This window comes from Coenobita brevimanus, chromosome 31, assembly GCF_032717465.1.
Source record: "Coenobita brevimanus isolate Jiangsu-jjx chromosome 31, ASM3271746v2, whole genome shotgun sequence".
Taxonomy (NCBI): Eukaryota; Metazoa; Arthropoda; class Malacostraca; order Decapoda; family Coenobitidae; genus Coenobita; species Coenobita brevimanus.
The window spans coordinates 1,774,153-1,797,789 of record NC_136984.1 but is presented as its reverse complement, the minus strand read 5'-3'; the positions used below and the strand labels follow the sequence as shown (position 1 = coordinate 1,797,789).

Genomic DNA, 23,637 nt, shown 5'->3' with positions numbered 1-23,637 from the left:
AAGCAGAGTGGAGATCTGCCATTAGGTGACCAAGGCTGACGCATGCAAGCACGTTTGAGCCTCTAGCAACAAAATGAAACAAAATAATATGGCACTATGTTATGATCTGAAGGTATAAGAAGCAGGAGGGATGGCAGAGGAAAATTAGAAACCAAACGGGCCAATTCTAGACATTTTTTACAGGCTATTTCAAAGACCGCACCAGACTTATTCCAACCAGTAAGGCTTATTTTCTGTTCCCAGTCCTCTTACACATAAATTCTTTGATACGAGGGTTGAATATAGAAACGTCAGAAGCAGACGAGTGTGCTTTTGGAAGCGAGCTGAGATCCTAAAGACTGGAATGATTGTGTGGATTATTTTCATTCATTCATTGCCAGACGCCATGTATCCCAAATGGGGTGGCCAAGGGCTTAGAGTTCATTGTTTTACGGGGAAGGGCACTAATTCTCCACCAACCCCACTTGACACGTAGGGAGAACGTTATGCCAACAGCATCTGGTGTTCCCAGGCGGTCACCCATCCAGGTACTAACCAGACCCAACGTTGCTTATTGGACATAATTCTGATAATCTTTGCTTTCATGCTTTCTCTTTCTTTGGTTTTGGATCTTACCTCACCCCATCACTAGGTGGGAATAAGGGCTGATAGAATGATGGATCTGATTATCATTATTATTATTATTATTAACATGCATTTAGGGAGCAACAACCATGCCTGTTTCTGTCTGTCTATCTATAGCCAGATGCCTTAATCCTGTAAGGGGTGGCCATTTATCTCTGAGTTAGTTGTTTTACAGGGAGGGGCACTAACCCTCCACCAACCCACCTGCTGACATGTAGGGAACACATATGGGTTGGTTATATGGATACCATCCAGTGCTGTACAGAATGTAATCATCATCTCAACCCTAACCCAAAACATTAGGCAAAGCAGGATCCTGAAAGTGAAAGAAAGAGTTTAAGTAGAACTGGGTGTCCTCAGTCAAATGACAACACAGTCATACAGGTCAACTCTGGAACTGTCTTCCTCTGTTTATATTTCCTAATGCCTACGACCTCCAGTCCATGAAATGCAGTGTGTCCAGGCATGTCAAAATAAACGGATCTTGAATTTGGCTCTATCTTGTGTTTGTTTCTTTTCTTGGAGGGAGCAATCTTGCAAGCTTCTGGTCTTTGGTTCCTTCTTCCTTGCATTGAAAAAAAAAAAAAAAAAAAGTACCCATCCATCCATCAATCATTCCTATGAAGAGAGAAACCTGTACTGTACACAGGAAAAATCATCTGATATGTTACCAATATGCCAGGAATTGAACCAGGGACTCTCAGGTGAGAGCCAGGCAGCATACCACTACACCACGACCAGGTAAAAGTGAACTCACGTCGTCACAATCTTGTAACCAACGTCCCTCCGCCCCCACGGTGGGCATCAAGAGGTTGAGTTAACCCCCTGGCACTCGGGCAAGTAGATGCTTTTAATCTATCCCAAGCACTTACGGCAGGCTCTCACCTAAGAGTCCCGGGTTCGATTCCCGGCATATTGGTAACATATCAGAATCATTCCTATGTCGCCTCATGAGGAGTGTAGGAACCTGGGATTAGGCAAGTTAGTCCTGACATTGAAGATGGGAATGTCTAACCACATATTATTCTCAGCTGATGAAAGGAAATACAGAGGAGAGAAAATATCAGCCATCTCTATTATTTTGTTTCTTTCTTGGAGGGAACACTTCTGCAGGGGTCAGGCCTTGGGTTCCTTCTTCCTTGCAAGAAAAATAAATAACAGGAATGAAGCTCGGAAATATGTGAGATGATCAAAAATAAATAACCGGGTAATACTGAGGCTGGGAAATAAAAGACACGATAAAAAATAAATAACAGGGAAATAACGAGGCTGGGATTTATGAGACATGATAAGAAATAAATAACCGGATAATAATGAAGCTCAGAAATAAGAGACACAATAAAAAATAAATAACCGGATAATATTTAGGCTTGGAAATACGAGACACGATAAAAAAATACATAACAGAAATGAAGCTCGGAAATAAGAGACACGATAAAAAATACACAGTAGGGTAATATTGAGGCTGGGAAATGAGACACGATAAAAAATAAATAACAGGAATGAGGCTTGGAAATAAGACGATAAAAAATAAATAACCAGGTAATACTGAGGCTTGGAAATAAGACATGATAAAAAATAAATAACCAGGTAATACTGAGGCTTGGAAATAAGACATGATAAAAAATAAATAACCAGGTAATACTGAGGCTTGGAAATAAGACGATAAAAAATAAATAACCAGGTAATACTGAGGCTTGGAAATAAGACATGATAAATAATAAATAACCAGGTAGTGATGAGGTTTGGAAATGAGACACGCTAAAAAATAAATAACAGGAATGAGGCTTGGAAATAAAAGACACGATAAAAAATAAATAACAGGAATGAGGCTTGGAAATAAGACGATAAAAAATAAATAACCGGATAATAATGAAGCTCGGAAATAAGACATGATAAAAAATAAATAACCAGGTAGTGATGAAGCTTGGAAATAAGACACGATAAAAACTAAATAACCGGATAATAATGAAGCTCGGAAATAAGACACAATAAAAACTAAATAACCGGTTAATACTGAGGCTTGGATTTATGAGACATGATAAAAAATAAATAACCGGATAATACTGAGGCTTGGAAATAAGACACACGATAAAAAATAAATAACCGGTTAATACTGAGGCTTGGAAATGAGAGACCCATAGTGTTTGTGCATTAATATTTCCATAATTACTGAGACACTATGGCAAGGCACCTAACATCTATAGAATCTTACAAAGTTGCCATTGGTGCTAAGACTACACGTGAGCTGCCATGTCTTGTAACAAATCTAACTACCATGTGAATCCAGAACAATTCATTATTATTATTATTATTATCATTATTATTATCTATCTAGTTCAGGTACCATATATTTTGCTGCATTCTACCATAATTCATTTCTATGCACGACAACTGCATATTATAAAAATGTAAAAAGTTATTATAAAAGAAATAAATACTAGAAGGAGCACATATATTACTGATAAACTATACACTATATTTACACATAACATTTGCCGTCACTTGACTAGGAAGACACTTGGGGCTGTGGGTGTGGGCGTACGACACTCCCAAACACCTCCACCTGACCAACTTATTAAGGTACCTGCTGTGTTAATGGTATCTTACATGTTCATCATCATCATCATCAACACCACCATCATCATCATCAATCCCATTTTGCCCATCATCATCATCATCATAATCACCATCATCATCATTTTTGTCACTGTCATCATCACCATCATCATCTTTGTCATCACCACCATCTTCATCATCAATCCCAGGAGTGTAGGGGTCCAGGGCTAGGTTACTCAGTCCTCACACATAAGGCAACAGTTACCAGCCTCCCTATCCCCTGAGTAGCATTAGGTGAGCAATAAACCCCAACCAAAACCATCTGAATATTAACCCTTCACTACATATTACTTTCCTTGGTTGAATAATATTTGCAATTAGAGAGTGACATCTATCTATATATCTATCTATCTATCTATTGCCAGATGCCTTAATTCTGTAAGGGGTGGCCACAGACAAATCACCTTCATGTTGCCCTGTCCTCTGCTATTTCACTGCCCCCCCCTCACCCCCAGCTCACCCCCCCCTCTCTCTCATATACCTCACCACTCTATCCCTCCATCTCATCCTTGGCCTCCCCCTCCCTCTCCCCCCCTCCACCTCACTCACATACACTCTCCTCATCAGTCTCTCACTCTCCATCCTCTCCACATGGCCAAACCACCTCAGTGTGTTTCTCCTAACGCTTCCTATCACATCCACATCCACACCACAATGCTCCTTCACTTCCTCATTTGTCAGTCTGTCTCTCCATGTAACTCCACATCCACCTCACTCACATACACTCTCCTCGTCAGTCTCGCACTCTCCATCCTCTCCACATGGCCAAACCACCTCAGTGTGTTTCTCCTAATGCTTCCTATCACATCCACACCACAACGCTCCTTCACTTCCTCATTTGTCAGTCTGTCTCTCCATGTAACTCCACATCCACCTCACTCACATACACTCTCCTCATCAGTCTCGCACTCTCCATCCTCTCCACATGGCCAAACCACCTCAGTGTGTTTCTCCTAATGCTTCCTATCACATCCACACCACAACGCTCCTTCACTTCCTCATTTGTCAGTCTGTCTCTCCATGTAACTCCACATCCACCTCACTCACATACACTCTCCTCGTCAGTCTCGCACTCTCCATCCTCTCCACATGGCCAAACCACCTCAGTGTGTTTCTCCTAATGCTTCCTATCACATCCACACCACAACGCTCCTTCACTTCCTCATTTGTCATTCTGTCTCTCCATGTAACTCCACATCCACCTCACTCACATACACTCTCCTCGTCAGTCTCTCTATCCTCTCCACATGGCTAAACAATGTCACATGGAAAATGGCGTAAGGAAAGTGTCACACGCAGAATAAATGGCGTAGGAAACAGTGCGTTGGGTGCAAAATAAATGGCTTACGAAATGCAGAATAAAAGGCTTACGAAAACAGTGTGTCATGTGAAAAAATGGCGTACGATGAGGTGCCGGAAAGTGTCGTACGCCCAGCAGCCTTATTCTTTGACCTGCCTCTGTCCTATCTCCATATACACTTGTCAATCTGTTATTATTTACATTAAAGTTATAATTAAAATATTCTGTACAAATTCTATACATCAACATCCATCTCCAACCAGACCATCCACTCGTCAGATTAAGGAGGCTCCCTAACACCTCTTCCTTAGTGGTTTATTTTGCAAACTACTCATTAATGTCCCCTGGTTTGCTTATGTCTTTTCAGTATCAACATAGATCGCATGAATCACACGCAAGAATATAGTAACGGAGCAGAATCAGAAATAAATCACAAAGGAACAGGTGTTTGTAACCTTCCTAACACAACACATACAAATAGAGTGATGGAGCAGTATTAGAAATAAACCACTAAGGAAGAGGTGTTCGTAAGTTTCCTAACACAACACACAAGAGTAAAGAAAAGGAGAGGAATCAGAAATAAATCACTAAAGAAGAGGCGTTCGTAAGCTTCCTAACGCATCAGTAACGCACAAGAATATAGTAACGGAGGAGAATCTGAAATAAATCACTAAGGAAAAGGTGTTCGTAAGCTTCCTAACGCATCAGTAACGCACAAGAATATAGTAACAGAGGAGAATCAGAAATAAACCACTGGGGAAAAGGTGTTCGTAAGCTTCCTAACCACACCAAATACCATCCTTACATCTAATAATGATGATGATGATGATGATGATGATGATGATAAAACACTGCATGTCACCCACCTTCGTCCAAAATATTTCAGAGCTGACCAGCCTACCTCACTGCTGGTTATGGACGCACCCTAACATCTTCTCCTTGGTGATTTATTTCTGGATATGGCTGGTTAATATGCTTTTGCACATTATTTATGCAGAGTATGGCCATATTAGATTTAAGTATCACGGAAATGGGGGTAAAATAAATTGCTTAGGAAAAGAGATTAGGGAGCTTCCTAACACCTCTTCCTCGGTGATTTATTTCTGGCTGGTTAATATCCTTTGTTATTTATGCAGGGTATGGTGATATTAGAATTATTTAAGTGGCACGAAGATGGGGTAAAATAAATTGCTTAGGCAAAGGGTTTAAGGAGCTTCCTAACACCTCTTCCTTAGTGATTTATTTCTGGCTGGTTAATATTCTTTGTTATTTATGCAGGGTATGGTGATATTAGAATCATTTATGTAACACAGACAGTGAGGCGTACTAAATAAGTTGCTTAGGGAAAGGGTTTAGGGAGCTTACTAATGATAGCACAGGCTTGGGGGATTCAAGCCTGTGTAGTGTATTGTCTTCACTCCAATGGGCGCGTCAGGCCACTACACCACCAACTGAGCCGAGAGAGACCGAGACAAAAAAAAAAAAAAAAAAAAAAAAAAGCTTATGATCAATTTCCCTTAATTAATATTTCTGAACGAGGAAATTATGTCATTAATAAGTATAATTATCTATCTATCTATCTATCTATCTCTAGCCAGACGCCATAATCAGGTAAGGGGTGGCCGTTTGTCTTTGAGTTAGATGTTTTATATCTATCTATCTATCTATAGCCAGACGCCATAATCGGGTAAGGGGTGGCCGTTTGTCTTTGAGTTAGTTGTTTTACGGGGAGGGGCACTAACCCTCCACCAACCCACTTGTTGACACGTAGGGAACACGTATGGTTTGGTTATATGGTTACCACCCAGCGTTGTAAATAGTTTCCTGGCTTACAGGAAACCATTTGGCTTGTCACTCAATGTACAGCCACCAGAAAAGGAAAGAAGAGTAATAAAAAGTGACAGGAAAGATGGGAGAAATAGGAAGAGAGGAGGACAGACACAGAAAAAGAATGATAAAGGCTAAGGAAGAAGTAGGCAGCACTACATCAAGCGAGTGGATGATGGTTGCAAGTCATTCTGTGAACCTCAGCAGTTAAGAAAAAAAATAATCGTATCAGTTTATTTAAGAATGGAAATGCAATCCAGGGAGAAATATAACTTACGAAATTTTAGTTACAAGAGAAATACCATCGTAACTTAAGAATCCTGGCATGGTTAAGATGTAAATATTATCGTACGTTAATCTATCTACTGAGTAGAGTGTATTTGAGTGAAGTGGAGAGAGGGGGAGATCAACGATGAAATGGAGGGATGGAGCGGAGAGGTATATGAAAGAAGGGGATGTGAGCTGGGGAGAGGGCAGTGAAATGGCAGGGGACAGGGCGACATGGGGGTGATTTGTTTGTGGCCACCCCTTATGGGATTAAGGCATCTGGCAATAGACAGGTACATTGATATATAAAAGAAACTGAGGGAGTGAAGAGGTATATGAGAGAGGGGGGTGTGAGCTGGGAGGAGGGCAGTGACATGGTGAGGGACAGGGCGACATGAAGGCGATTTGTTTGTGGCTACCCCTTACGGGATTAAGGCGTCTGGCAATAGATAGATATGTAGACAGATAAAAGAAATTGGTCAAGTACAAAATTTGCCTTAAGTACTTTTGTGAATCATGGTGTACTAGCAACAGAAAATGAGCATAAGTCTACTAGCTCATTTTAATGTAGTAACGAACTCATCTTAGCGTAGTTACGACCCCTACTGGGACTGTGGCACCTCCCCATCCGTTGATATGTGGAGGGGGTCGCCAGCCTGGTCTGGGATGGTGATGAGCATTTTTTCGTCGGCGTCGGACGAGTTGCTGCTGTCCGATGATTGGGAGGGATGAGGCAGGCTCTGGAAGGCACAAAGAGAGTAGGGATTAGTAATTTGGCGATCATTATCATCATCATCGTCACTCTGTCCTCATCATCATTATCACCATCATCACTGTCATCATCACTATCACCATCGTCACCTTGTCATCACCATTATCACCACCATTGTCATTGTTGTCATCGTCACTATCATCACAATCATCATCATCATCACCACTGTCATTCTCGTCTTCATCATCATCATCGTGACCGTCTTCATTTTGTTTTGTTTCGTTTATAAAGACTCCGTGTTTCCCTGCATTAGCCTTGGTCACCTAACGGCGGCTCTCCATGCTGCTTGATCTCTGGCAGCCTCCCTACTCAGTCCCTTATCCCTGAAGTCACTCTCTAAGACCTCGTCTAAGGTCATCTTCGGTCTGCCTCTCACAACCCTGCCCCAGCATTCACTCTTCTTGCTTTCTGCACCCAATTATCATCCCCCATCCTCTCCACATGCCCAAACCATCTCAATCTACCCCTCCTCATCACAGCACCAATACACTCCAGTCCCATCCTTCCTCCCAAACCATCTCAATCTACCCCTCCTCATCACAGCACCAATACACTCCAGTCCCATCCTTCCTCCCAAACCATCTCAATCTACCTCTCCTCATCACAGCACCAATACACTCCAGTCCCATCCTTCCTCCCAAACCATCCCAATCTACCCCTCCTCATCACAACACCAATACACTCCAGTCCCATCCTTCCTCCCAAACCATCTCAATCTACCCCTCCTCATCACAGCACCAATACACTCCAGTCCCATCCTTCCTCCCAAACCATCTCAATTTACCCCTCCTCATCACAGCACCAATACACTCCAGTCCCATCCTTCCTCTCAAACCATCTCAATCTACCCCTCCTCATCACAGCACCAATACACTCCAGTCCCATCCTTCCTCCCAAACCATCTCAATCTACCTCTCCTCATCACAGCACCAATACACTCCAGTCCCATCCTTCCTCCCAAACCATCTCAATCTACCCCTCCTCATCACAACACCAATACACTCCAGTCCCATCCTTCCTCCCAAACCATCTCAATCTATCCCTCCTCATCACAACATCAGTACACTCCAGTCCCATCCTTCCTCCCAAACTATCTCAATCTATCCCTCCTCCTCACAACATCAATATACTCCAGTCCCATCCTTCCTCCCAAACCATCTAAATCTATCCCTCCTCATCACAACATCAATACACTCCAGTCCCATCCTTCCTCCCAAACCATCTCAATCTACCCCTCCTCATCACAACACCAATACACTCCAGTCCCACCCTTCCTCCCAAACCATCTCAATCTACCCCTCCTCATCACAACACCAATACACTCCAGTCCCATCCTTCCTCCCAAACCATCTCAATCTACCCCTCCTCATCACAGCACCAATACACTCCAGTCCCATCCTTCCTCCCAAACCATCTCAATCTACCCCTCCTCATCACAACACCAATACACTCCAGTCCCATCCTTCCTCCCAAACCATCTCAATCTACCCCTCCTCATCACAACACCAATACACTCCAGTCCCATCCTTCCTCCCAAAACCATCTCAATCTACCCCTCCTCATCACAACACCAATACACTCCAGTCCCATCCTTCCTCCCAAACCATCTCAATCTACCCCTCCTCATCACAACACCAATACACTCCAGTCCCATCCTTCCTCCCAAACCATCTCAGTCTACCCCTCCTCATCACAACACCAATACACTCCAGTCCCATCCTTCCTCCCAAACCATCTCAATCTACCCCTCCTCATCACAACACCAATACACTCCAGTCCCATCCTACCTCTCAACTATTCCATCGTAAACCCAGCCCCCCCAGGTCTTGCACTCAGGGACGCACTGCACATCCACCTAATCACTGTCATTTCTGTACATTTGAGCCTGCAAATATCCTCTTCCTTTACTGCCCAGGTCTCACTACCATACAGCATTACACTCCACATGCTGCATACAAAGATCCCTTAGCACGGAGGAAGAGTCCTCTCAGTGTCAGGAGAGGCAACAGCTCCCTGAACTTCTTCCAACCACTCCTCACTCTAGCCACAGAGCTGCTCCAGCCCCACCTCCAGCACATAACATTTCTCCCAAATAACAAAACTCTTCCACACACTCAAGAGACTCACCAGCAAGTTCAATCTTTTCACGCCTGACAATCTCCACCTGCAGACACAGCACACACATGAAATCAGCATTATCTTGCATTCTACCTCTAATACCACTACATCTCTTATGCACCCACTTATCACAAACACTGCATTATCTTGTAGTCTACCTCTAATACCACTACATCTCTTATGCACCCACTTATCACAAACACTGCACAAGTACTACAGTCCAGTATTACAATCAATTAAAAAACTAAAGAAAGATTACATACCAACTCTCTTCCAAACACTAATAATAATAAAAAAACACACAAACTGGATAAAACGATCAGCTATAAACACCACACAAGAAAAATATAATCTGGTAATAAAGAGAGAAAGACGAAAGAGACATGGCATTTTGGTCCTCTTTCTCCTTCACTAAGTCACTAAGTAAAATTGACTAGAACACTCTACTCCCTTTAGCATGGCAAAGTTCTCTCCATCTTGAGTGCTGGGCTGTAACTGATACTAGACTATGGCGCTAGTCACAAAGAAGTGCTGTGGGGTACATGGGGTGGATGTAAAGCACAATCTTCTTCCACCACTGAGCTACAGGTAAAAGGCTGCATAAGGATGATACTCCCTGCCAAGCCAAGGTAAACGAACTACAGAAAAAACACTAGTAACACAGGCACTGACGAGGGGCATCTGCAACATCCACCCAGGAGCCAAACTTCCTCACTACTGCAGGGTTAAAGTGAAGTACCGCCTAACAGTTCATTTTATACATTCTCAAAAAAAAAAAAAAAAGCCAATACTACGCAAAACCAAAAAATATATAAATTAATAATGCTAGGCATCTGGCTGTAGATAGATAGATAGATAGACTGATAGATAGAAAGGCAGAGAGAGACAGACAGATAGAAAGGCAGACAGACAGACAGACATTAAAGATAGAATTTCAAATACTTACCATTTTTTTTTTTTTTTTTTTGAGACAGCCAAAAAAGAAATCAAACAGCCATATCTATACAAACTACCCAAATTATGATAAGGAAACCTTGTATATATATTAATTCATCATCATCATCCTCATCTCTCCTCCCACACATGGATGGGGTGTGGTGGGGTCCAGTAGGCTAGAGAAAGCTGAATGGAGAAACTAACCAAAATAATAATAATAATAATAATAATAATGTAATAATAAATAATAATAATCCATTCATCCATCTTCTAATCCATTCTTTGCCTTTCAGAAGTGCAAATAATAAATATGATAATAATAATAATAATAATAATAATCCATCATCCAATCTTCTTTTTGTAAATGTAAGAAACTAGCAACAAAAATACAAATACAAATAATAATAATAATAATAATAATAATAATAATAAAAATAATAATAATAATAATAATAATGATGATAACAATAATAATAAAACTAATAATAACAGTAATAACAATAATAATAATAACAGAAAAAATAATAACTGAAATAATAATAATAATAATAATAATAATAATAATGAACTAAGCAGTAACTCATAGCATAAAAACTGAACAGCACTTACGTTTGGCAGAACATTCCAATTACTCACCATCCCTTTCTGCTTTGAATGGGTTTTTACATGTTTGGAGAGGTGGTCCGAGCGCATGAACCGTTTTTGGCATTCGGGGCAGTGGAATCGCTTCTCCCCAGTGTGCGTCCGTTTGTGCCGCTGCCGAGGAGAGATATTGTTGTTAATGTTCGTCTGTTTTATCCCCAATTAAGGTTTTGTCACTATAAAAACAATATAACATGAGCCGTTTTTGGCATTCAGGGCAGTGGAATCGCTTCTCCCCAGTGTGCGTCCGTTTGTGCCGCTGCCGAGGAGAGATATTGTTGTTAATGTTCGTCTGTTTTACCCCCAAGTAAGGTTCTGTCACTATAAAAACAGTGTAACATGAGCTGTTTTTGGCATTAGAGGCAGTGGAATCGCTTCTCCCCAGTGTGCGTCCGTTTGTGACACTGCCGAGGAGAGGGTATTGTTGTTAATATGTGTCTGTTTAACCAAAGGAAGGTGTTGTCATTATAAAAACAGTGTAACATGAGCCGTTTTTGGCATTCGGGGCAGTGGAATTGCTTCTCCCCAGTGTGCATCCATTTGTGTTACTGCCGAGGAGAGATATTGTTGTTAGTGTGTGTCTGTTTTAACCCGAAGAAAGGTGTTGTCATTAAAAAACAAAATAACAGGGACAAAATCCACTCACCTGTAATTCATCGGAACGAGTGAAGCGCTTGTTACAGAAGAGCCAGGAACAGATAAATGGTCGTTCGCCGGAGTGCCATCGAAGGTGCGCTCTGAGATGTGACGTCTTGCCGTACATCTTATTACAGCCGGGGATGTGGCAGATGTGCACCTTCTTCTTGTTGTCTCCGCCACGGTCGCCATCTTTGCAGTTCGGGCAGGTGCATGCAACGCGTCTCAACCGTGTCTTGCCGGTCTCTGCCGTTGGGGACTCGTCTGGCTGCTGCACCACCTGCGCCTGGCTCACCTGACCCCCTGTTGACACCACCCACTTGGCACCCTCACTCTCACCCTGAAGACCACTCGCACCTGCAATAATAATAATAATAATAATAATAATAATATATCATCATCATTATCATCATCATCACTCTCTCACTCTCACCCTGCAGGCCACTCGCACCTAAAATAATAATAATGATAATAATAATAATAATAATAATAATAATAATAATAATAATACTAATGATGATAAAAATTAATCACTCTCACCCTGCAGTCCATTTCACTCCATCCTCACTTACATACTCTCTCCCTGTTAGTCTCTCGCTCTCCATCCTCTCCACTCCATCCCTCCATCTCATCTTTGGTCTCCCCTTCCCTCTCCCCCCCTCCACCTTGCTCACATACACTCTCTTCATTAGTCTCTCACTCTCCAACCTCTTCACCCCATCCCTCAATCTCATCCTCAGTCTACCCCTCCTTCACCTCACTCTCTCCTAAAACAGATTAACATATAACTAAAGGACCTAGACCCACTGCACCACCAGGCACCCACACTTACTGATTATCTGCGCTCCGCCTGGCAAAATCTGCGCTGGAATGGCGTTCGAGGCAGGCTGGGCAGAGGATGTGGGTACAGCACTGAGCGTCGAGACTGAGATGGGCTGCGATCCACTGGCTATGGAGGAGGTTAAGGTTTGGAGCGAGGATGGTGATAAGACTTGTACCTGTAAAGAGTTAAAAATATGAGAAAGAGAGAGAGAGAGAGAGAGAGAGAGGCACACACACACACACACACACACACACACACACACACACACACACACACACACACATATACAGTAAGTGTTGTGAAAGGACTGGGTGAGGTATGGTTGAGAGAGAGAGAGAGAGAGACACACACACACACACACACACACACACACACACACACACACACACAGGCATACACATCCACCCTTACTGTTTTCCCACCCTTGGATGGGGTGAGGTAGGGTCCAAGAAAACCAGAAAAAAATATATATATAAAAACAACCAAAAGCAAAATAGATTAAACAAAAACCTGATAGATACAGTACCAGGCTGAGCTACATAAAATACAGCTAATATTACAGTAATTAGACTACATAAATAACCGATAGACTCATTAACAATCACTAGACTACATAAAATACAAGCAATAACGCAATAACTATCCATCCGTCAAATCCTTCGTTGCCCCATGAGGAGCGTAGGAGTCCAGGGCTAGGCAAGTTGGTCCTGACATTTAAGATGAGAACTAGACTATATAAATAACTCATAGATACAATAACAGACCAAACTACATAAAATACAGCCAGTAATACAGTAACTAGACTAAATAAATAACTGATAAGATGCATTAACAGTAACTAGACTACATAAATAACTGACAGATACAATAACAGTAACCAGACAACATAAATAACTGCGAGATACATAAATAACGCTTTCCTCACCTGCCCGATGCCTGGTATATGCTGTATCATGGGCTGTACCACCTGTATCTGTGGTATGTGTATGGTGTTCTGCTGTGCTGCCGCCGCCGCCACCGCTGCTGTGCTGGGTGCAGCCGTGGCCGCGCGCAGCTGTGACGCCTGGGTTACCGACACCACCGCCACACCACCACTACCAACTGACCCAGGCAGCTGCATAGGGAGGTTTGACATTCACTACAGTCTCAACTTTCACCCTTACGCTCAATACTATCCCTTACAGATGTTATACTACTACTACTGTGCTATTACTTGGTGGTAGGTGGTGGCAAGCATCATCCACTCACCTGATGAAGCTGCCTACTTCTTCTGTCTACAGTAAATATCTATAGCCAGATGCCATAATCCTGTAAGGAGTGGCCATTTGACTCTGAGTTAGTTTTTCCTTCACCTTTATCATTCCTTTTCTGTGTGTCCTCCACTCATCCTATTTCTCACCATCATCCACTCACCTGATGTAGTGCTGCCTACTTCTTCCTTCACCTTTTTCACTCTTTTTCTGTGTCTGTCCTCCTCTCTTCCTATTTCTCCCATCTTTCCTGTCACTTTTTATTACTCTTCTTTCCTTTTCAGGTAGCTTTACATTGAGTGACAAGCCTAATGGTTTCCTGTAAGCCAGGAAACCATTTACAGCGCTGGGTGGTAACCGTATAACCAACCCATATGTGTTCCCTACGTGTCAACAAGTGGGTTGGTGGAGGGTTAGTGCCCCTCCCCGTAAAACAACCCAAAGACAAACAGCCACCCCTTACCCGATTATGGCGTCTGGCTAGAGATAGCATACTGTGCGAATACTTAAAATTTCCACCCATTTCACTTGGAGGTTATGTGTTCACTAGTATTATTCAGACTCAGCCCTTACCCTCAATACTATCCCTTATCAAAGTTATACTAGTTATTTTACCTTAACTTGGCCCAGATCTGTGTCCTTCTGCAGTTTATTTCTCATAGTGTAAAGGCAGAATAAGAATGCTATGGCTCTACATCCATCCCATCACACTTCTTCATGACTAGCACATTATATTCTGGTGCTAAGCTGGTGCTGAAGATGGCGAGATGGCAATTTTTGGCCAAGTTAGAGTAAAAAGGATACAGTACTCTAGGCTGTTCTCAATTTATTATCAAACTTCCCCATTACTCTCAATATTAACCCTTACACAAATGTGGACGTGATAGGAAGCGTTAGGAGAAACACATTGAGGTGGTTTGGCCATGTGGAGAGGATGGAGAGTGAGAGACTGATGAGGAGAGTGTATGAGTGAGGTGGATGTGGAGTTACATGGAGAGACAGACTGACAAATGAGGAAGTGAAGGAGCGTTGTGGTGTGGATGTGGATGTGATAGGAAACGTTAGGAGAAACACAATGAGGTGGTTTGGCCATGTGGAGAGGATGGAGAGTGAGAGACTGATGAGGAGAGTGTATGTGAGTGAGGTAGATGTGGGTTATATGGTGAGACAGACTGACAAATGAGGAAGTGAAGAAGCGTTGTAGTGTGGATGTGATAGGAAGCGTTAGGAGAAACACAATGAGGTGGTTTGGCCATGTGGAGAGGATGGAGAGTGAGAGACTGACGAGGAGAGTGGATGTGGAATTATATGGAGAGACAGACTGACAAATGAGGAAGTGAAGAAGCGTTGTGGTGTGGATGTGGATGTGATAGGAAGCGTTAGGAGAAACACACTGAGGTGGTTTGGCCATGTGGAGAGGATGAAGAGTGAGAGGATGAAGAGTGAGAGACTGATGAGGAGAGTGTATGTGATTGAGGTGTGGATGTGGATGTGATAGGAAGCGTTAGGAGAAACACACTGAGGTGGTTTGGCCATGTGGAGAGGATGGAGAGGGAAAGACTGATGAGGAGAGTGTATGTGGAGTTACATGGAGAGACAGACTGACAAATGAGGAAGTGAAGGAGCGTTGTGGTGTGGATGAGGATGTGATAGGAAGCATTATGAGAAACACACTATATTTGTTCTCCATGTCTCCTACGCCCTTCCACCCCATAAAACACAGCATATATCTAACCTGCGGCGATACGGTGATGCCTTGGGGTAGAAGTTGCGAGTTGTTGGCGACGGTGATGCTCGTGCCGGGTCCGACGGTCTGCGATGGACTGCCGGCTGTTAACGTTCCTGCCGCTGCTGACGTTGCCTGTGGGTGGAAAATTTATCAGTAAGTTATGTCTGTACTGCTGTGGGGATTATGATGACGGGCAAGTCTATACACCTGCATTGTCGTTATCGTCAATCATCAACGTCATCAATCAGAATCACCAATCGTCATCATCATCATCACTGCCAATCATCATCACTATCATCACACCCTCACGCTCACCTTGCAACACACTCACACCAGAATCATCATCATCACCACCATTATCACACCCTTTATAAACGAAAACAAAACAAACGTGTGTAGTTTTACCTGCTGTGTGGTCTGCTGAGTCTGCTGCTTACTCTCCGAAGCGGCAGGGGTGGTTGTGGTGTGTGGAGCTGGGATGGCCACGGACGGGGAGGAGATGGTGGACGTGGCCCAGGTGGAAGTGGTGATGGGCTGGGAGGTGGCCAACTGCGTCATACCAGCCGCCGACCCCAAACCACCACTGCTGAGGGACATCATGCTGGCGGTGCTGCCCCAAATCATCTGCACCTGCTGCATCTGTCCGTTTGGCAGCAGGATCTGGGCAATTTGTGGCTGCGTTTGTACCTGCTAGAAGGGAGGAAAAACATCAATAAACATCATCAACAAAGCAAACACATCACTAAACATCAATATCATAACATCATTTCCTTGTGGCTGTGTTTGTACCTGCTAGAAGGGAGGAAAAACATTACTAAACATCAATGACAGAGAAAAAACATCCACTAAACATATCATCATCAAATAACGCTACACATCAATATCATAACATCATTTAGACTTGCTGCATCTGTTTGTTTGGTGGCAGGATCAGGGCAACTTGTGGCTGCGTTTGTACCTGCTAGATAGGGAGGAAAAACATGACTAAACATCACTGAGGGAGAGAAAACATCACTAAACACATCATCTGCATGGACAGCCGCCATTAGGTGACCAGGGCCAACGCATGCAAGTACGTAGAAGCCTTTATAAATGAAACAAAATGAAACGAAACAAAGACCGTGTGCTCACCTGTGCGATCTGTGGCACCACCTGCAGTGTCTGTCCATTGGCCTGCACCACGTTGGGTATAACTGGGATCTGCACAGGGAATGGGATGGTTTGCAGTACAGTCTGACCCCCAGCTGTCGATATCGGGATCTGTAAAGAGAGTACAGTATCATCATCATCATCATCTGGACCTCCTTTCCCACCCTAGGGCTGGGTGAGGAGTAGCAATGTCCAGACAGCCCAAGTTTGACCAATCCAATGGGCCACGCTTCATTCACTCATCATTCAAGCCCCTGGAATCCTGGCTCTACCTGATACGCCAAAAACATTCACCACGTTCTGTAGCTTCACATAAACATATCCAGTTGACGCACTCCGGATGCTGCCATGTTAAAAAGGGGTCCCCAAGTCCCTGATCATGCACTTCTCCTCACAACACTCATCCAGCCAGCTCGATCTCTTGGCAGTTCCCTTGCCTGTGTAATAAGTGGTGTTGGGGAGGAAGGAGGTGCCTGGACATGATTAATCTTTACTGGATAATGCCAGTACTGTACCTGAGTAGAATTAAACATTATTTTTCTGAGGTGGTTTGGCCATGTGGAGAGGATGGAGAGTGTGAGACTAATGAGGAGGGTGTATGTGAGATGGAAGGGAGGGGGGAGGCCAAGGATGAGGTGGAGGGATAGAGTGGAGAGGTATATGAGAGATGGGGGGAGTGCAATGCAGGGGAGGGTGTTGAAATGGCAGGGGACAGGGTGACATGGAGGCAATTTGTTTGTGGTCACCTCTTACAGGCTTAAGGTGTCTGGTTATAGATAAATAGACTGTACCTGCACTGGCATGGCTGGGGGGAAGGCATCAAAATGGCAGGTGATAGGGTGGCATGGAGGTGATTTGTTTGTGGTCACCTCTCATGGACTTAAGGCGTCTGGCAATAGATAGATGGATGGATAGATAGATAGATATATGGATGAGTGGATAGACAGACAGATAGGCAGATGGATAGACAGATAGGTAGATGGATAGATAGATAGCCTTGATGGATGGATGGCTAGAGTGTACCTGGACTGGTATGGTGGGTTGAGGCAGTGGTGTGACGCCGCTCTGCATCACCTGCGTGGCCATCTGCCCCACCTGTGTGGCCTGAGTGGCGGCCACAGCATTGCTCCCGCCACCACCAGAGTTACTGCGAACACCGCCCACCGCCACACCCTGCTGCAAAGACTCACACATGTCAAATTGATGCACATTAACAACTCTTTACACCACACTAGCTATAAGTACCTGTCATCACGTTATAGTTAATCTATTTATTTACATGGTAAGGTTTGTAAATTAAAACAGAAGTGCAGATTATGGTATGGCAATGAATTATAAGACCAAAAATCAAAATCGGAACTAGTCACGAAGTGCCGGTAAATACAATGTTAGCCTCTCAATGTTGGCTGACAAATTATCTACCTACACTCTGTTTAATGTCTATCTATCTATTTATACCCCGACGCCCTAATCCCGCAAAGGGTGGTCCCAGACAAAACATCTCCAAGTCACTCTGTCACCCACCATTTGACTGCCCTCCCCCCAACTCACACCCCCCTCCCTCATATACCTCTCAACTCCATCCTTCCACCTTATCCACATGATTTTAATATGGTAATTTGAAAGCCCCCTACAGCAAGTCTAAAAGCTACAATATGATACAACTCAATTATCAAGTGGGTAAAGTACAATAAAGACATACACCACTACCACCCCTACTGCTTCAGAGGTGGTTTGGACATGTGGAGAGGACAGAGAGTGAAAGACTAACAAGGAGCGTATATATGGGTGAGGTGGAGGGAGGGAGAGGGAAGGGGAGGCCAAGGATGAGATGGAGGGATGAAGTGAAGTATATGAGAGAGGGGGGTGTGAGCTGGGAGCAGGGCAATGAAATGGCGAGGGACAGGGCAACATGGAGGCAATTTGTATGTGGCCACCCCTTACAGGATTAAGGCGTCTGGCAATAGATGGACAGACAGATGTAGAAATCAAGATTGGGTGATGATATTTTTAGGCCAAGTTAAAGTAGTAGAGGTGTAGTTATAATACCCACCTGTCCAACACTTTGCACATTCTGGATAAGACTCTGAGCTCGGATAATCTGGCCCGCTGGTGCAAAGATGGCCTGATTGCCGGCTAGCTGTATCTGCTGTGTGGCGGCGGCGGTGGGGGCGTGCTGGACCGAGGCTGGGATGTAGATAGCTTCCTGGCCATCAATCGTGACCGTCTGCATCTGTGCTTGCGGCATGACCGAGTACGTCTGACCGTTTGCCGTGATGATCTGCGTACCGCCTGCATCTCGAGCCTGGAAAATAAACACACATCCATCAGCGCTCGTACACATTTCTAAAAATCAAAGGCATGGATGTATACAGCTTCCTGGCCATCAATCGTGACAGTATCAATGTTTGGGGCACGACTGTGGATCTCTGCCCATTTGTTGTGATGATCTGTGTGCTGCCTGCGTCTCGAGCCTGGAAAATAAACACATATTAGTGCTCGTCTATCTGTCTATCTATCTATAGCCTGACGCCCTAGTCCCGTTAAGGATGGCTGCAGACAAAACGCCTCCAAGTCACTCTGTCACCCTCCGTTTGACTGCCCTTCCCCCAACTCACTACCCCCTCCCTCATATACATCTCAACTCCATCCCTCCATCTCATCCTTAGTCCCCCCCTTCCTCTACTTCACCTACATACACCCTCTTAGTCAGTCTTTCACTCTCCATTCTCTCCATCAATCGTGACCGGAAAATACCAGTAAACCATATTAGGGTGCGGCCACACTGGCTTAAAACATGTGATCGGCAGGATGAAATGAAGCACCAGGTCAGAGCTACTGCAATATCCGAGTCTGAAGGTTTGACGGCCCCCTGAGCCTTCTTTCCTCTTGACAGTCACGTGTTTGGAGCAAGTGTGGCCGCACCCTTACAGTAACACATTTCAGAAACAGAGGCAGGGATGTAAAAGCATTGTATATTGCTTCCTCTCCATGCTGCTCGATCTCTGGCAGCCTCCCTATTCAGTCCCTTATCCTTGAGGTCACATTCTATGACCTCATCCCAGGTCTTTTTTTGGTCTGCCTCTCACAGTCCTAATCCCAAAGTTCACACCTCTCACCTTCCACACCTGTCATCCTCCATCCTTTCAACATGAACATTTTAACATATACATAGATGCAAAATGTTTAAACCTCACACCCAAACATGAACTCAGTGGACTCCAGGCTGAAACTGTCCTCCTCCTGCAGTCCACCATCTTCTTTTGGGGGGATAGGGAAGTAGTTAAGGGATATTCAACATAGAATGGAAGTTGAGCTGCCTTGTTATACCAGTGCCACCACGTGAAGGCACCCCACTACACCATGAAGGAGTTTGGTGTGAACACGTTGGCATATGCAAGGACATACTATAGTGTGTGTGTGTGTGTGTGTGTGTGTGTGTTTATGTATGTATGTGTGGGTTTGCGTGTGTATTTTTGTTTGTATACTGTATTTGAGTATCGTGTGTGTGTGTGTGTGTGTTCTTACCTAATTGTGTCTTTACAGGAATGAGTCAAGCTCGTACTGTCCCGTGTCTTAAACCATATTTATCGTACATATCCTTAAATTTATGAATTGTTTTGGCACACACTATTTCATTCGGTTGTGCATTCCACTGATCAATTGCCCTATTTGGGAAACTGAATTTCCTTACGTCTTTATCGCCTCTCTCTTTATGCAGTTTTTTGCAGTGTCCTCTTGCTGATGCTTCCCCATAGGTTATATATTCGTTTATGTCTATTTTCTCCTTCCCTGATATGCATTTATACAGCATAATCCTCTCTCCTCTTTTCCTTCTCTCCTGTAGTGTAGGTAGATTCAGTTTTTGTAGTCTTTCTTCGTGTGTGTGTGTGTGTGTGTGTGTGTGTGTGTGTGTGTGTGTGTGTGTGTGTGTGTGTCAAAGATTTCTAGCCACTTTCACCTTAGTTGATGTCCATGTGTAGTCAGAATGGACGACTGATTTGAAGACTGGAGGGCTGATTTGACTAGTAACCAAGGAGACTCAGTCCTAACTATGCTTCATCAAAAATCATGGATCCAATTTACATGGTTATCAGGACCGAATTTGAACCTAGGCTTTTGGTACTGCAGACTGGTAGACAACAGTTAACACCAAGCCACTGTTGACCCAGCTTACCTATAAGAGAGAGAGAGAGAGAGAGAGAGAGAGAGAGAGAAATTGTATAGTACTGTAGTAGTAGTAGTAGGAGAGATACAGAGAGAGAGAGAGAGAGAGAGAAATTGTATAGTACTATAGTAGTTGTAGTAGTAGGAGAGAGAGAGAGAGAGAGAGAGATACAGAGAGAGAGAGAGAGAGAAATTGTATAGTACTATAGTAGTAGTAGGAGAGATACAGAGAGAGAGAGAGAGAGAAATTGTATAGTACTATAGTAGTTGTAGTAGTAGGAGAGAGAGAGAGAGAGAGAGAGAGAGAGAGAGAGAGAGAGAGAGAGAATTAAATTGTATAGTAGTAGTAGTAAATTAAATTGTATAGTAGTAGTAGTATAGTAGTAGTAGTATAGTAGTAGTAGTAGTAGTAGTATAGTAGTAGTAGTATAGCAGTAGTAGTATAGTAGTAGTAGTATAGCAGTAGTAGTAGTATAGTAGTAGTAGTAGTAGTAGTAGCAGCAGTAGGAGGAGAGAGAGAGAGAGAAAGAGAGAAATTAAACTGTATAGTAGTTGTAGTAGTAGTAGTAGGAGAGAGAGAGAGAGAGAGAGAGAGAGAGAGAGAGAGAGAGAGAGAGAGAGAAATTAAACTGTATAGTAGTTGTAGTAGTAGTAGGAGGGAGAGAGAGAGAGAGAGAGAAATTAAACTGTATAGTAGTTGTAGTAGTAGGAGGAGGGAGAGAGAGAGAGAGAGAGAAATTAAACTGTATAGTAGTTGTAGTAGTAGTAGGAGGGAGAGAGAGAGAGAGAGAGAAATTAAACTGTATAGTAGTTGTAGTAGTAGTAGTAGTAGGAGAGAGAGAGAGAGAGAGAGAGAGAGAGAGAGAGAGAGAGAGAGAGAGAAATTAAACTGTATAGTAGTTGTAGTAGTAGTAGGAGGGAGAGAGAGAGAGAAATTAAATTGTATAGTAGTTGTAGTAGTAGTAGGAGAGAGAGAGAGAGAGAGAGAGAGAGAGAGAGAGAGAGAGAGAGAGAGAGAGAGAGAAATTAAACTGTATAGTAGTTGTAGTAGTAGTAGGAGGGAGAGAGAGAGAGAGAGAGAGAGAGAGAGAGAGAGTTTATGTACAAGTTTGACTTGTTTCCATGGCAACCAACTCCAGAGAAGACGAGACAGTTTTCTGAATGCCCTCTGTGCGTAACACCTTTTCCTTAGCGATTTATTTTTACGTTATACCTTAATCTTCTTTTGTAATGGTTCCAGTTAAGTTTATACCGATATTTAGGAAGTATTAATAGTAATGATAATAGGCTACATATATGCCGTTAAAGTGCTGCTACTAAACAATTCTCTCTCTCTCTCTCTCTCTCTCTCTCTCTATCCCTACAGCAAGAAATGAAAACCACGTCCTCGGAATGAAGGGTTAACACACACACACACACACACACACACACACACACACACACACACACACACACACACACGGATCTGTAGCTCAATGTAATAAAAAAGTTGCATCAAAATTTTCATAGAGAGAGAGAGAGAGCGAGAGAGAGAGAGAGAGAGAGAGAGAAGGATCCACTTAATGATAAAAAACTTAAAAAATATTCGGATTTTTTACTATAATTCCTAAGTAATGGCACAAGAAAGTATTTTTAGTTTTTTCGGAAATTTCGTGAGGCCTCTCCTTGAGCGAATTATTCTGTACACTACCCTTTAATATCCCGTCTTGTCATTGATATAAACCAGCCAATGTCGACTTAATTCTTCAGAGTCTGCATTGACGGGAAAAATTAAATACTGGAGTGTCAAAAAGGCATTCGTTATTATTCATTTTTTTATATATATATATTCTAAGATTTAAAAACAAAATTATCCTGCCGGGGTCAACAGTTTAAATTGTCAAAGTTACTGGTCCGGTGTCGAGGCGTTAAGTGTTAAATAATGGCCAGTCCAGAGCTGCCTCGCACCTGTTATCATTTTCTAAGATGGCCAAATTGTAGAGTGGTTTTTAGGGGCGGGAAGGGGAGGGATGGAGGGAGTGTGCCTGCCTGTCCTAACCTAACGCTGCTGGGGTGGGCGGGCTGAGGGCGGGTGAGGTGAGGTGAGGGCGGGGACAGCAGCGGGTGTGAGCGGGTGGGCCTACCAAGTCCGCCCACAGTGGCCCCGCCCAGCACACCACCACCTGTCACCCTCACCCACTCTCATCCACGCCCACAAGCATTTTACTCCACCAACCCCACTATGGGCGACTTTAAAAGGCTTGCGGGGAAAAAATTAGGGTGTGGGCGGTGCTGCTGGGGTAAGGGTGGCCCTCTAGGACCGTGGGTAAGCACGTGGCTGGTACCAGAGTGACGCCTCCTGCAAGGCGGGGCCAAGCCTGCCCCTACACCACACAACACCATTCACCACAACCGCCACATTTCACCCAAACTAGCCACTTTCCACCCTACCTGAGTCGATTGTTGCTGCACCACCGTCTCCGTCTTGACACCCTGTACCGCTGGGGTAGACATAGCGCACCACAACTATACAAAATTGGCAGCAACACGGCGCAATATCCCGACACATTCAAAGGTTCTCTCTCCACTCCTGTCCAATTTCACCAATGTATTCCTCCGCCACGGCTGGTCATTCATATTTTAACCCAAAAAACCATTTAATATACCCGGCTACACTTGCACTTAACCTCCACTTGAAATAGGCCTCGTACGCGTAATAATCCAGGGGTAGTTTGGTGGTTTGGGTAATAACGATAAAGTTGGCGGGAGAACTAGTTTGCACTGAGTGTTATGGCGGTG

At 43.7% G+C, this 23,637-nt stretch overlaps 1 protein-coding gene across 1 annotated transcript; it reads right to left on the bottom strand.

Moving 5' to 3' along the window:
* Positions 1-7,138: 7,138 nt before the first annotated feature.
* Positions 7,139-23,413, bottom strand: LOC145395485 (uncharacterized). The gene is made up of 11 exons (XM_080269090.1): positions 23,290-23,413; positions 18,746-18,997; positions 17,716-17,865; positions 16,675-16,803; positions 15,949-16,233; positions 15,550-15,675; positions 13,490-13,678; positions 12,574-12,739; positions 11,752-12,098; positions 11,073-11,219; positions 7,139-7,377 (listed from the first exon to the last, which is right to left on the bottom strand). Exons 1-11 carry the CDS (start codon positions 23,350-23,352, stop codon positions 7,240-7,242), a joined length of 1,992 nt encoding a protein of 663 aa, XP_080125216.1. The 5' UTR covers positions 23,353-23,413; the 3' UTR covers positions 7,139-7,239.
* Positions 23,414-23,637: the final 224 nt, after the last annotated feature.